This window comes from Salminus brasiliensis, chromosome 16, assembly GCF_030463535.1.
Source record: "Salminus brasiliensis chromosome 16, fSalBra1.hap2, whole genome shotgun sequence".
Lineage (NCBI taxonomy): Eukaryota > Metazoa > Chordata > Actinopteri > Characiformes > Bryconidae > Salminus > Salminus brasiliensis.
In genome coordinates, this window is record NC_132893.1 from 19,745,719 (window position 1) to 19,760,287 (window position 14,569).

Sequence of the window (14,569 nt, forward strand, 5' to 3'; positions counted from 1 at the left end):
AGATATTTGTATGGGGCTTGCAAGACATTGACCATCACTTGTTTGGGTTCTTTGATTGCATCGTTCAGCAGTTCACACATAGTGCAGAGCGAATGCAGAGCGAATTTGCCTCCAACCTCATGCTTTTGTCTGCAACCTCAAAAACAGTCCGCGTAGTGGACTGTCATGTAGTGTCTGTAGAATCTGGCATAACAGAGTTTTTGACCAGGAGTATAAATGAAAACTATAAATAACTCTACAGAGATAAAAATCTGATGTGTAAGCATTAATACTGATGCTTGACTTCTTTGCATGCATTGTTGTTAACAGACAAAAAAACTTGTATCCCTTAAATGATAACTTTTCTTTGAAAAAGTTCTAAGTAAGTTTTAATAGTCAGCATTTCTACTGGTCCATTTATCGCAACCTGTTCACACAATAAAAAGGGAAGCTGTATTCATATATAAATGTCAGCAATGTACCATCTTATCATAATAGCTTTCTCCACTTATGAGTGAGTCTTTTGATGTTTTCTTAATTCTAATTAAGGAGAAGTCTTTGGTGCCTTTATGCTCTTTATTCTCTGTAGATTCCCTCTACAAGAGCTTATCTAACTCTCATTCTTATGAGTATTGCTTTGAAACCTGCCGTCCCTTTCTGTTTTTACTGTGCTCAGGTCAACAACTCCATCCAAGTGAACGCCGTGGACATTCCAAGCAATGACCTCATGGCATCCAATGGAGTGGTTCATGTGGTTAAGACCCTGCTCTATCCTGGAGGTGGGTGAATGCCCAGTCCTAATATTGACAGATGTTCACATAGCTTCACTGGTGTCTGTTTATCTACTTATGTGAGCACAGCCTCCAAAAATGTAAGGTCAACTTCATTTCCAAAGAAGTGGTACATCATACGTATGCTTATGGGCCTGTATTTCAGAACACTGGAATGGACGCTGTCATCTATTTTCTGTGCTGTAGTTTTAATACTGCAGCTGTCCTGCTGCTTGTACGCTTGACAGTTATTGCTATCACCCTGTGCATTTGTATATTTGTATATAGTTATGTGATTAACTGTGTGGTTCATCCAAATGCAGGAATGCAATAAAGCATTACACAAAACTAAAAGATATTTTTCTCATTGACAGATCTACCAGTAGGTCGTGAGGATCTGCTGATTTTGCTGAAAAAACTTATCAAGTACATCCAGATCAAGGTACAGCTCGGATACAGCTAAAGAGGGAGCAAAATCTCATGTGCCATCACTAACTTTGCCACAATTCTGCCATGTTATTTATTCATTGGTTTTCTCTCTTTGTTTGTTTACTCTTACAGTTTTCCTCAGGATTCACCTACAGAGAGATCCCACTCACCTTCATTAGTAAGTTCTGTACCACACCAGCACAGTCAATCTACTGCCATTTTAACCAATAAGCTGCTGTGTTCTGTTTTATATGGTGTCAGGGCCACAGTCTTGAGTCTCTGCAGCAAGCATGCCACTTTTCGATGCTATAATGAAGTTGAGAGAGACCAGAGATGGGGACTCAATTCAGTGACTTGGACTCTCCCTTAACTGACTCATGACTTGGCTTGGACTCCAGACTTGTAAAATTTCAAGCCTGACAAAAAACCCCAAAACAGAAAAATTAAGCTAACTAACTGACAAGTCTAAATACATATACATGACCCATACAGGGAAACAACGCCATTTGTAATGCATTTTATACACCAATCAGGAAGTGGGATATACATTTTAGGCATCAAGTGAACAGCTGGTTCTTGAAAATTGGCCAATGTAAGAATCTGAGACATTTTAGCAAGAGCCATGGGCTCATGGGGTCAAGTGATGGCTTGACAACTGGGTCAGACCATCTCTGAAACATCAGACAGGTCTTGTGGGTTGTTCCCCCCTAATAATCTAGAAATCTACCACAAGAGATCAGAGAAAGACAACCTGTGAACTGGTGACAGGATCAAGGACATCCGGGGCTCACTAATCTGATCCATGGTGGACCCACCAAGGCCAGATACTACTGGACACCTTCAGAGGTTTTGTGGACTCCATGAGAATTTCCCCACTGCGGGACTAATAAAGGATTATCTTATCTCATCTTATGCCTTGATCGGTCAAAGCTGTTCTGATGGCACAAGTGGGGCCTTCACAATTAGCCATGTGGTTTTAATGTTGTGGCTAATTGGTGAATAAACATGACCATAGGTTTTATTAGAAATTCATATTTAGTCAGATTGGTCATGCATGCACAGGAAACAGTCTAACAACATAGGCCCAGTCACAAAAGCATCTCAATGTGAAGATCATCTTTACTGGTAGAGAGAGTGAACAGTGTGTTGCTCGCTCGCCCATTTAAAATATTAAAAATATACCCATTTGAAATAACTAATGGTTATAGGTGGTGAAAAAAAATTTTTATGTCACAACTAAAAGACATTCCTAGATGTAACCACTGAAGGCAAGTGATTCATGTAACATTACATGAATATTTTTCAGCGTTTATGTACTACCTGATCTGGTCAAAACTGCTACCCGTAGGAATGTGTGCTTTCGACTTCCCACTACTTAGTCCTTTAAACACTGCATTTTAGTGCTGCTCTTTACACTGAAGGGTTTTCTGTAATGAAAGGCTTCTCATTTAAAGCCTTGTCAAATCTGACAGGTTTTTATACTTAAACTGTGTGATGCCTGCAGCTAATGCTGACCATTCACTAGAAGACTTTTTAAAAGACTCTGAAAATGCTTTTAAAAGACTGAGTCTGACACTCCCTCACATCTAAAGACAGTTTTTCATTACTCACAGATGAATTTGCAGAGACTGACATTCTTGCAGGGTCATTATTTGCAAGACTGCCACTGCAACTGCAATCATCTTCCTTTTGAAGATGATTTCCAATAATGGTGGAAATTTACAAGAAGAGTTGAACAATGGAGCAGAAACAGAAGCAGATTTCACACAGCTGCCCTTCTTGTGTGTGCAGTGGTTTGTTCACCAATGGTTTAATCTATTGTCCTCTCACTGCAAAACTGCAAAAGCGCTATGCAAATAAATTTGATTTCAATTTGATTTAAAATAATACTCCCAAATAAAAAGATGCAGCACAATGTGCTTTGCTGCTTCCTGTTTGGTGCTAGTGAGAGCTCACCTATTAGTTATTCACAAGGACATAATTGTCATAATTGCAAGAGCCAGGACTAAAAACATATATTGATATTAAACACAGTTGAGATTATGAGAGCATGCTGCAACTTTAGCAAGTGTTTATGTGATTTTATTCTCATGTCGGAAATTTGCTGGTGACTGTGAAATGCCAGCAAGGCCAGCATAAGACAGCACTCACACCCAAAACTTGACTCTGACTCTCCCCCAAAAACTCAATGTCGGATTAAAAATCATATGATTTTGCTAGCATGCTCTATGCATCTCAATCACCTCAAAAGTCTGTTTCTCGTCTTGATGATCCAATAACATTAAACGTATTTCACATTATCACAAGTTTTTAATCTTGGCTCATGCACATTGTGACATGTGGACACTGTAAATAACCAATAGGTGAGTTCTCTCCAGTACCAAACAGGAAGCAGTTTTCACATTCTGCGGCATCTTTTTTTATTTATTTATTTTTTGACGAAGGATCCAATAGGGCAGCTGTTTCTGCTCCATTGTTCAACAGTTTCTCTTCTTGTAAATTTACCCCAGGAGCCTCATGGAAAATCACCTCAAAAGGAATCTGGTTGCACTCTTGCAAATAGTAATCCAGCAAGATTCTCATCATCCTCATCTTCATCCATCTCTGACTAAACACTCACATATTTTCCTTGGATGTGGAAGAGTATCAGACTTCAGTCTTTTAAAAGTATTTTCAGAGTCTTTCCACAGACTTTAAGCGTAGAGATAAACGCAGGGCTGGACTTGGACGTGCACCAACCCTTATCTCTGAAAATTAAGGCTAACAGTTGTGGCAATGCTTTGGCAAATCTTGACTGGAGCTTAAGTCTGTTATGAGTGGATGATTCACACCATATTCAGGTCTGACACACAAATGTTGCTTTTCCATGACTGATTTCCAAGAATAACACACTTGTGTGTATTAATGTCTATTGTCCTTGTTTGCAGAAAGAACCATCACCACTCACATTGTTGAATCAGGTAATATTCTTGGTACACTTGCATTTGAGTTTAGGACACGTACTCACATGCATAGGGCTGCTGTCTACTATTCAATGAAATGACACTGCTCAGCATATTCACAGTTGACCTCAGGTCACCTGACTTTGTTATTCTCAGGGATTTCTTTCCTTCTCGAGGTGCTTCTTTGTGGCAGTCAACCCAGTAACCTGGCCGCTCCATTACACCTTTCTTTTAACAGAGGTTTTCTCACGTACATGTATTTGCACAGTCACTATTGCTTCGGCCGACTGCAGGAATAGTTTGTGAACTTTGTCCACACAGCAGCGTTGAGGTGATTGATTAGCCACAATAAGCCAGGGTGAAAGAGCGAAACACAGTAGGCCTTGTTTGGCTGGCAAAGGCCTGGCTTTGGCTTGAGTCCTTTCTGGCATCAGCTCAGGAAGCTGCTGGGCTGATGAAGCCCTGCAGCACGCCAGCAATGTAATAAGGACGACAAAGATCTTGCCCCTGAATGTGGTGCTAAGCCTACCGGCCGAGGCCTTGTATGATTAATTGGGAGTTCAGCAAAGTTCAGTTCAGTGATTAAAATCAAATCAGGGTTTCTTTGCAAGATGTGTGTTAATTTAACCCAGGATCCTGACAGAAACATGGCTATAAACTTCAGGGAACTGCTTAATTGCTGAAGTAAATTGTGCGGTGGGAGTGGAGGTCAAAGATGACGACGAACATTTTCGAGAAACACTGGAGATTCCCAGTTTCTGCAGTTTTCAGTAGATTTTTGCCCTTGAATTACAAGCAAACAACAGATGAAGATGGATACAGTTGCCCTTATTTACTGTTCGACTGTCAAGATGATTGATAGCGAAGGAAGGAAATCCTCCCATTAGCCGACACCTCAGAGAGCAAGCAAACGGTCCTTAGCTCCTTTTTGACAAATTCTCCTTGGATGTTTAAGGAAAAGCAGGATACAGAACCTCTGCACAGCTGGGAAAAGCACAACTGCTTCCATTACAGTTGTCTTTAGAGAGCAATCAGCAGCTGAAACTGACAGTTGCATCAGAGCCAAATCCTGTCTTTCAGTTTTGCTTACGATTTTATTCTAAACAGTAGTAGAGAAAGCAACAAGACCTTTTAAAGAAAACCTCAAAAATGATTAATATGATTTAACCAAGCTTGGGTTATTTTGTTGGTTTTATCTGTAGTATATCTAAAAACTTAGGCTTTGAAACGTCATAAGATTAGAACACATAGATGCAATAGTCTTTACATTAAAATGAATAAAGCTCTTTAACAATTTATAGAAAATAAAGTAATATGTCTGTTCCGCTGACATTATTAGGACTAATGCCAAATGGGGATATTACAATAATGTGGTACAGTACACCATTGTGGGCCCAGAGAGAGAAAGAGGAAAAAAGAAGAAAATGTCCATGCTTTTGCTGAGTACAACTGTAGCATGTATATGTAAATCATATTTTTACATGCTTTGACATGTTGTTGCTGTCTCCGATAGACCTTGTATCTTCATGTTTGATGTTTTACTATTTGTCATAATAGGAATCTGGCAGTTGTTCTTTACCCTGCAACAAAATATCACAATGAATGGATCAATATAAATGCTCCAAAATGACTTGGGAAAAAACATTTTTTTTTCTTTGACTTACATTGAAAGTAAAGGAGAAGAACTACTGTTTTGGACAAGGTAGCAACAATATGTTTTAGACTCTGAAAAGTGCTCAAACCAAGGGAAAGTTTTAAGACGTATTTGTCATACTGTAAACTGACCAACAGCATAATAACAGAACTGAAATCTACATAATGTAATTTTATTGTATTTTATTTAATAATTATCTGTTAGTGGCCATAAATGTGATGTTTTTTCAAACAAAAATAATGCACCATTATACGTGAATGCGGTATTGAACCTTCACACTGCTCTACACACTACAGGGCATACTTTTACATTAATAACATTTATCAAACACTCTCCTCAAGAAGAACAATGCTTTGTTTTCCACACAAGAATGTGTTCATAGTAAGTACAAACAGGTTAGGGTCTAAAATAGCCCATGGCTAAGATGCAGTTAGGATGAGATACCTGGAAAGATACACAAAAGACTTTAACACCTTCTAAGACAAATCTGCATTATTTAATACATGCATATATTCACTATTCACATTCAAGTCCAAAATATCTTCTAATTACATATTAATTACGTCACTTCATACACATTGGGGAGGGCAGATGCATTTGTGACTGCAAATTTACCATGTCTCAAAAGACAAAATAAATCACTGCTGTCATGCAAAACATGTTTTTGCATGTTTTGATAAAATGTGAATGTGGGTAGTTGTTCTTTACATTGCATCAACATTTAACAGAAAAAGGTCCAGTAGAAATGTTACAAAATGTCCTTCTCCTCTAAAGATGACATTTTGGAGAGGTTTCCATGTGACAACAATATATATATATATATATATATATATATATATATATATATATATATATACACTGAGTTGAAATTTTGTTTTAATACGTAGTAATGTCTAATGCAAGATGAATAGTAACAGCAATAAAAAACAGTACAGCAGTAGCAATTATAAGTAAATAAAGGTCATTGGAAATGTTATGCAAAACAATGCAGAACGTACTAGTGTCTGACGCTATAGCTTACTGCAAGTGTGAGTGTATAACTGTTACAACTGTCCCCCTCTAAGCACCTTGCATATTTCACAAACATGTAATATGTAAAGAATCCAACAAATGACATTTGTAAGTTATTACATTAAATGTAATTGATTTAATGTAGTATATTACAAAATGTCATGTTTTAGTAAACAAACTGATGATCACAGTAACATCCATTGCAGATAAGTGTGTATGAAAACGTAGCCCTCCAAAGTAGACTTTTGCTACTTTGCTACTATCTTCTTAGTTTAATCTTTCAATTTTCAAAAAAGATGATATTATACAGTATGATATTATGCAGTATAAATATGTCACCTAAAGATTGTGACACAAATTAAAAGTTTGTGTCTTGCAGTTTCAACTCTCCTCAGTCTACTCTGACATAAATGCAGTGGAATCACCAAGTAACTGATTTTTGTTTGTCTGCTGTAGTCCCTGAAATCAAAGTGATTGAAACCGACCCAACCCTCATCAAAGTCACCCGAGTGATTGAAAGACAGCCAACTGTGAAGCATGTGATTGTTGAGGGCAACGGTACGATCACAGATCTCAGCAAAATCACTGAAATTACCAAGGTGATTGAGTCCAAGCCCACTATGAAGGAAATTGTCATCAAAGGAGAACCCAAAGTCAACAAGATCAAAGTCATCGAAGGGGATCCTAAATTTACAAAGGTTACAAGGGTCATTGAAAGTAAGTTCTTTATATTAGCGCGCTTGGCTACAGTATTCTGCCGAATCTTCAGCTTTCAGAAAATCTGGTAGTTTTATGATTTTTGTTTATCTTTTTCTCACAGGCACCAGTGCTTCATCTGACGGAGAGCTTGACGAATTTACAAAGCTCCTGGGTGAAGGTCTGAGAATGTCAATTCCTATTTTTTTTTCTGCTGCATGTTGTCATTTAGTGTCAAAATGTTTGGTAATTCTGTTAGTCAAATCCATTAATAATGCTTCTTTCCAAATAAACAAGGCAGCAAAAGAATTATTTAGCCCACTAGAAAAAAAGATTTATGTGCAGACAGCGGCACAGCATGAAAAACAGATGTTTAGCAAAAGCGTCCAAAATTATTCCCAGAAAAGATGGCGTGGGGAAAACTGTGTTGCGAATCCTTCATTATTTTTGAACGTGGTGTTAAAGCATGCACATAGATGTTGATTGAAGAAGAGGTTTGTGTCATGTGTGTTAGCGTGAAACGCAAACCAGATGCCTGTTTGTGGCCCCTGGGCCCATGTCCATTGGACTGATGTCATCCTTGAAACGACCTGCTATGCAGAAGGGCAACTTGTGTTCTTCAGGCTGGACCCAGCCAGTTATCTTGTATTCTTCCAGCTAGACACGAAAAGCTGTTTTTGTAAATTGTGACACATGTTATGCCGCATTGTATGTTATAGAAATGACCAAACTAAAGAAGGTTGTGGAAAGCGAGGTACGCATTCTCCAGGAGGAGGAAATCAAAAAAATCGTTGAGGGAGGTTGGTGCAAAAAAAATAGTCTCAACTCAACCCATCAAGCATGCCACAGGGGGAAAAAGAAACTTCTTTCAGCAAGACCTCCTCACCCCCCAAACCTTGCACAATGAAATCCTATTCCCATTCTTCTGCTCTGTCGCATGCTACTTTTCAATCCACTTTTTTTGAGCTCTGAATATTTAGCCGGAACATTTAAATCCAGATGATAGATACAATACATGCTGGCATTCTGATGAATTGTGTTCCTAAGGCTTATATCCAGACTTCAAAGCTATAAGTGTGCACTTAATATCGTCTTCCATATCAAGCCAAAATGTTTATGGTTATCTTATTGTAACCAGTTAACTGATAACTGATAGATTTACCAAGTGGCACCAATGAGTATACAACAGTACAGTATTATGACTTAGGACGATATTAACTGCACAATGTCTTGCATTTGAATAAGCATGATTTGATCACTTGGAACCATGATTATTATTAGATTATTTGATTTTTTGCAAACTGGTGGATTCACTTTTGTCTCAATCGAGGGTCCACACATATCTGGAACTTGCAAACACTAAAATGTCTCAAAAATGTTTACATGAACATGCTAGCCCCTTAGGGAGCAGTAATAAGAACATGTTATCATTTGCATTATCCAAAATATAGCCTTCACAATTCTGCCAGAAAATAAAAACTTAACAAGCAAAATGAAAATGTAATAAAAAATTTAAAAATTGAATAAAAAAAAAAACTATAACTAAAACTATAACTAAAACTATAACGTGCTTCTGCAGTTGTTTACTTTGTTAAGGCTATGGTGCTGTTTCTGAAACACCCGCAGTGTCCTTATCTGGCAGAGAAATGGATATAATTTAGTCATTGACATATATCTAAGCAGCCCTTTTAAAGGAACAGGAGAAATGCATTCTGATGCTTTAGCACTACAGTGTAATAAAAAGATATCAACCACCACACAGAAACCGTCATCAAGTAAAATAAAAACCACAACCTTGTGCAAGTCAACTGCATGAATTTGTCCTGCTACATAAAAAAAATGCTGAAAATACCAAACACACTGGAAAACACTGGTTTCATGTGGGCATGGGGTAAATATCTATATATATAGATCTATCTATCTATCTATCTATCTATCTATATATATGTATATATATATATATATATATATATATATATATATATATATATATATATATATATAGTAATATCCAGGTATGTGTGGATAGGGTCTGAAATTACACTTTATTAGAAACACCTACCTTGTATTTTCACGCACGCATTGGCCTCTTTATGACGTCCACCTACAAACAGTTACAGACTGTAGCTCAACTGTTGTTGTCGGGATTGATGGCTAACAAATTATCTATAAGTGCGCTACAGTTTCTAACTGTTCAAGCTAAGTTGTGGAGTTTAAAAGTTTTAAAAATACATAAAGCTAACATTTAAACATTTCAGATACTAGAGTTTCTAGTTTCTAGAATGGAGAGATGGGAGTGTATCCACCAGTGTTACTGTATGAACTTTTGATTCTGTATTTCAAATGGCAAAGCATCCGTAACACGTAATCTTTATACTTCTCTGAGCTTTTTCCAGTATTGTTAAAGTGCCAGACAATTTAGAGTTTAGAAAACAGTCTACATTTAATGATCGATTCAAATCACTTGCATAGGGCTTAGAGTAAGAGCCCTGAGGGCGTTAAAGTCAATGGGGATTTGAGATGGCAGTATTTTTAATAAGCTGTGACTTTAACTGAGAGCCCTTCTTGACTCACTGGATCCTGTTAAAACAACATCATCTGCTCATGTGTATGATTTCATTTATGTGCATCACAATTACATGGCATTAATGTAATCATTTTAACATCAGCACTTTGCTGGTTGGCAATGTTACACAATGTTTAATGAATAGGAGCCCTTTTTTTGTTTTTACCTCAATCTTTTGGTTTTCCATTTGATTTCTTGTGTTAGTGTAGATGTTTAGGAACTGATTTACACACTTACAAATAACGTTAAGCAGAAGGTACTTTGTTTTTTAGGCTATGAAATTGTGAAATAGGATGTTAAGTTCATTCACTGTGTCCCATTACAGCAGCCGCTCTGGTTTATGTCCATTGCTTGAGTGTGACATGTTTGTTCCAGTAAATAAATAATGCTGAATTGTTTCCTTATGTTCATGAGGTGGGCCAGGGTTAACCACCATCACCAAAGTGATCAAGCAAGAGCCGCAGATCATCGAAGGTGAGATATTGGAAATAAAATTAATATGCACACAGTAGTTAAAGGTGCACGTATTTGTCACTGTACAGCGAAATGTGTCCTCTGCATTTAACCCATCTGGTAGTGAACACACACTCACATGTTAGGGGCAGTAAGTACACACACACACCCAGAGCGGTGGACAGCCAACTCCAACACCCGGGGAGCAGAGAGGGTAAAGGGCCTTGCTTAAGGACCCAACAGTGGCAGCTTGCCGAGCCCGGGAATCGAACCCACAACCCTGTTATCAATATCCCGGCGCTCTAACCGCTGAGCCACCACTGCCCCATAGTTTGGAAGATGTTCAATAAAACATATCAGGCAATTTAAAGCAATCCTTCCATCAGGGACTCATCATTGATTTATGCTTATTCTTCTACTCTTACACTGCAGGACCAGATTTCTCGAGGATCACATCTTTCAGGGACAACCCAGAGCTAATTGACGCAGAATCAGAGAGGATCACCAAAATCATCAAACGTTAGTGGCTTCAAGGACATCCATCATTAACCTATATCGTTGGTCTCAAATGTCAATTCCAAGTAGCCCTGGCCTGCACATTTTAGTGTGTTCTCTTTTTACAAACATACACACACTTCAACTCTGGAAAGGCTGTTGTGCACTGGCGCTACAAGACTAACAATGTAAACAAACACTGAAGAAATCAATAGACACTTGAATCTTTCCTCACACACTTTCCTTAACAAACTCACACTGCATCCATATCTTCATTAAATCAGAATTATGGAGAATTGGTATTTCTTGCTTCTGGGATCCCCCTACAGTAGGGAAGTGTAACACGCTTTACATGCATTTCCGGACAAGCTGAGAGATACAGAACTTTCACTGGAGGTTAATAGAGCATGTGTACTGACACAGTAGAGTAATATTGCAGGATTTTACACAAATATGGAGACACGGTTCTTGCAAACATTATCCTGCCGGCTTCACCACAGTTGCACAGTGCAGCTAGCAGCGTGTCGAGCCCAGAATTTCGATTTTTTACAGCCAGTGGAGCATTACAATCATTATAAAGCTGTTTTTTAAAGATATAAAAGCTACATATGCTTCACAAATTATTTTTAGACACAGATTGTCTATAGAAACGGCCACAACAAACCAGCAATGCATATCCATTTTGCCCAAATCAAAAGCAACGTGTGAATGCGGCCTAAAACTATTGAACAACCCAAACCCTGATGCTCGGAAACACAATTTAGAGTCAATAATAATAATAATAATAATAATACTAATAATAATAAATCATAACGATTCATGACAGATATACTACATCTGAGTAGCTCCATTACATTGAATGAATTAGATTTTTTGCTGAACCACTATTTTGATTAGCTGATGTTGGAAAAGGTGCATGGGAAGGCAGCAACATGTGCAGGGCAACTGTACTTCAGGTCTAGTGTTGGGAATCACTTCTCTGAATGGAGGTAGACATGCACAGCATAGAAGTTTGTACTGCAAGTTTTAAAGAGAAACTCTGTATTTTCTTTTCAGAGGGTGGCTCTAAGAAAAGAGCAGCTATCAGAAGATCACCAGGTAAGTACTCAGGGTTGTCAGGTTTGCTCTTTTCCCAACAAATTGCTATCGCAGAGCTACATTATACTTTTTGGAGCTTGCAAAAATATGGTAGACAGTAAAAAATGTATGCAAGCTTTCTAGTGATAATTGTTTTTTTTTATATATATATATATATATATATATATATATATATATATATATATATATATATATATATATATATATATATTTAAAGTTAATTTAATTGCCTTGTTAAATTGTGGCCTAATTTGAGCATCTGGTGGACAAATGTTAAGCAAATTCTGGGATGTTTAAATAAAGAAATTTCGGATTTAGTACACTTTTAATTATAGCTGTATGTGTAAGTGATATACAGTGTGGACTGATTGTCACCTTTTTATTCCCTCTTCTGGTTCATACAGCAGGCATGAAGAAAAGAGTGAGGCTGGTGAGACATCATTCCAAACCCAGTCAGTGATCCTGAAGAGCACCAGAGCATCTGTTCACTCTTACTTCTCAAACTAAGAGTGCTGATCTAGGACCCCGATTTGCATTTCACATTAACCCTACACTTATAAAACAAGCACTACACTGACAGGGCTGGGACTGATCCTAGCTGATCGAAAAGCTGGAGCTCAGCCTAGATCAGTTCTCTTACTTTTAGAAAAGACAGACATCTTCAGACTCTTCTAGTAAAAATGGCAAAAACCAGGATCAGGGCATCACAGATAATCAAATGCTGTTCCCTGCACTCTTCTTCACAGAGTGTGATGGGACGATGTTGTTATGGAACGAGATGTTAGCCGGCCAACATAATTGTTTTTTTTAGACGCTGCATGGAATGTTTACAGCCTCAAAGGAGCCGACGTACTGACTTCTTTACAAAATGTAATTAGTGCCTCCCTTTTAATGTTAATCAATAGGGAAACTGAAATGGTGGTGGTATGGGCAGGAGAAAAGGAGGTTTCAATAATAATATTTTTATATATTTGATGGCGAGTAAGGAGTCGCTATGGAAGACTTGAGGTCTCACCTGTGCATGTTTGTGTTTTCCATGTTTATGGTGCTTGCGTTCAAGCTTATGAATGCTTAGGGATGTGTGATGCGTCACCTGTTGTCATTTGAGTGTGCTGTGGAGAGTTCAAATGTATACTTTCACCTTTACTCTGTCCTTTCATGTGACTTTTTATTTGCTGTCCGTAAACGCGTATTGAAATGCAACAATTCCAATGTGTCATTTTACTCACTGTGTTCTATAGCATTTTTCTACTCCTGATGGTGTATGTATTACAAAGTGCCTCTAAACTCCCCAAAAAGTATGCACCTATTACCTCTGTTTGATAAATTGTGTAATAAAATTGAAGGCTAACCAGAGATATGAACTCTAGCTCTATTCATTTTATTCATATCAGTTCTGTTTATTAGTACCCAGTGCCTGTATTTGAATTCTTTATGGGTTCTGGCCTCTGGCCTCTGTTTTCCTTTGCTCTAAAATGCGAGCAGGTCATGTGAAACAGCGCTTTTGTAAGACATGCACAGGCAGCACCTGCAGAGGAGATGCAAGGAATCACAGCAACCTTTTTTTCTTTGTCAAGGACACACCTTGCATGCTCTCTTTTTTTTTTTTTATATAGGAAGCGTATTCAACCTCAACTTGACACAACTTGATTGGACAGAGACACACTGACGCTTCAGGCATTCAGTATGGTCGAGCTTTAAAGTGTGGTCTGTCTGGTAATCCATTAAAACCCAACATCCTCTGATCCAATATCATTATGGACGTGATTAAAGGCACAAAAAATTAACTGGAATACTCAAACTTCGAGGGGCCAAATCTTCAACACTTTGTCAGTTGAGAAGAAAAAGCAAGGATTGATTCATGGGATCCCTCTGGTCATTATTAGAGCTGCATACTGTAATCTGCTTCAGAAGTTGCTGCTTCTCCGTGATCCAGAAGAATGTCAGGCTTAACTGGAAATCCCACCATGAGCCAAAGCATCACATCATTCTTCTACAGTGTCATGTTTTTTTTTTTTTTGGCAGCTGCCTGATTACAACATGCGCCCTTGCATACTGCATATTCTGTCCAGACGCATCTCTCCAGCAGCAATTGACCTCTGTTCAAAGAGACAACGGTTAAGAACTTGTAGGAGTGTGGATGAGTGTTTCATTACAATCATGGTTTAAGTAATTTAGCCCCTGAGGGCAAAAGCTGACTCGGTTTTACGTATCTCAAAAGGTTTGGCCTTTGCAACGTGGAGCACATTTCCAGTGCTGTCCCAGCGCAGAAGTAAATTCTGCTTCAGTGACAGCATGTTTAGCTCTTGTTTGAAGAGATCATATGGTTCTCTGTGCCTAAAGAACCGGCTCAGAGGCCTATTGTCTTCCCCCACTCCTGCATGAGAAATCAGATACGCAAAAAGGAAAGCCACGGTCCAAATTAATCATATTAGCTGTCAAGCATTTGGTCTTGAAAGACACTACAGTGCAGACT

The 14,569-nt window shown here is 38.2% G+C and overlaps 1 protein-coding gene across 1 annotated transcript in view; it reads left to right on the plus strand.

The window, feature by feature from the left end:
• postna (periostin, osteoblast specific factor a) overlaps positions 1–13,445 on the plus strand; it is a 44,401-nt gene extending 30,956 nt beyond the window's left edge. Inside the window, exons 14-24 of the mRNA XM_072659584.1 lie at positions 656–758; positions 1,124–1,191; positions 1,311–1,356; positions 4,106–4,138; positions 7,242–7,502; positions 7,606–7,662; positions 8,201–8,281; positions 10,462–10,521; positions 10,933–11,019; positions 12,052–12,093; positions 12,498–13,445. Of these exons, the coding sequence (XP_072515685.1) occupies positions 656–758; positions 1,124–1,191; positions 1,311–1,356; positions 4,106–4,138; positions 7,242–7,502; positions 7,606–7,662; positions 8,201–8,281; positions 10,462–10,521; positions 10,933–11,019; positions 12,052–12,093; positions 12,498–12,553 (894 nt within the window). The 3' untranslated portion in view covers positions 12,554–13,445. The remainder of the gene's footprint in view (positions 1–655; positions 759–1,123; positions 1,192–1,310; positions 1,357–4,105; positions 4,139–7,241; positions 7,503–7,605; positions 7,663–8,200; positions 8,282–10,461; positions 10,522–10,932; positions 11,020–12,051; positions 12,094–12,497) is intronic.
• Positions 13,446–14,569: the final 1,124 nt, after the last annotated feature.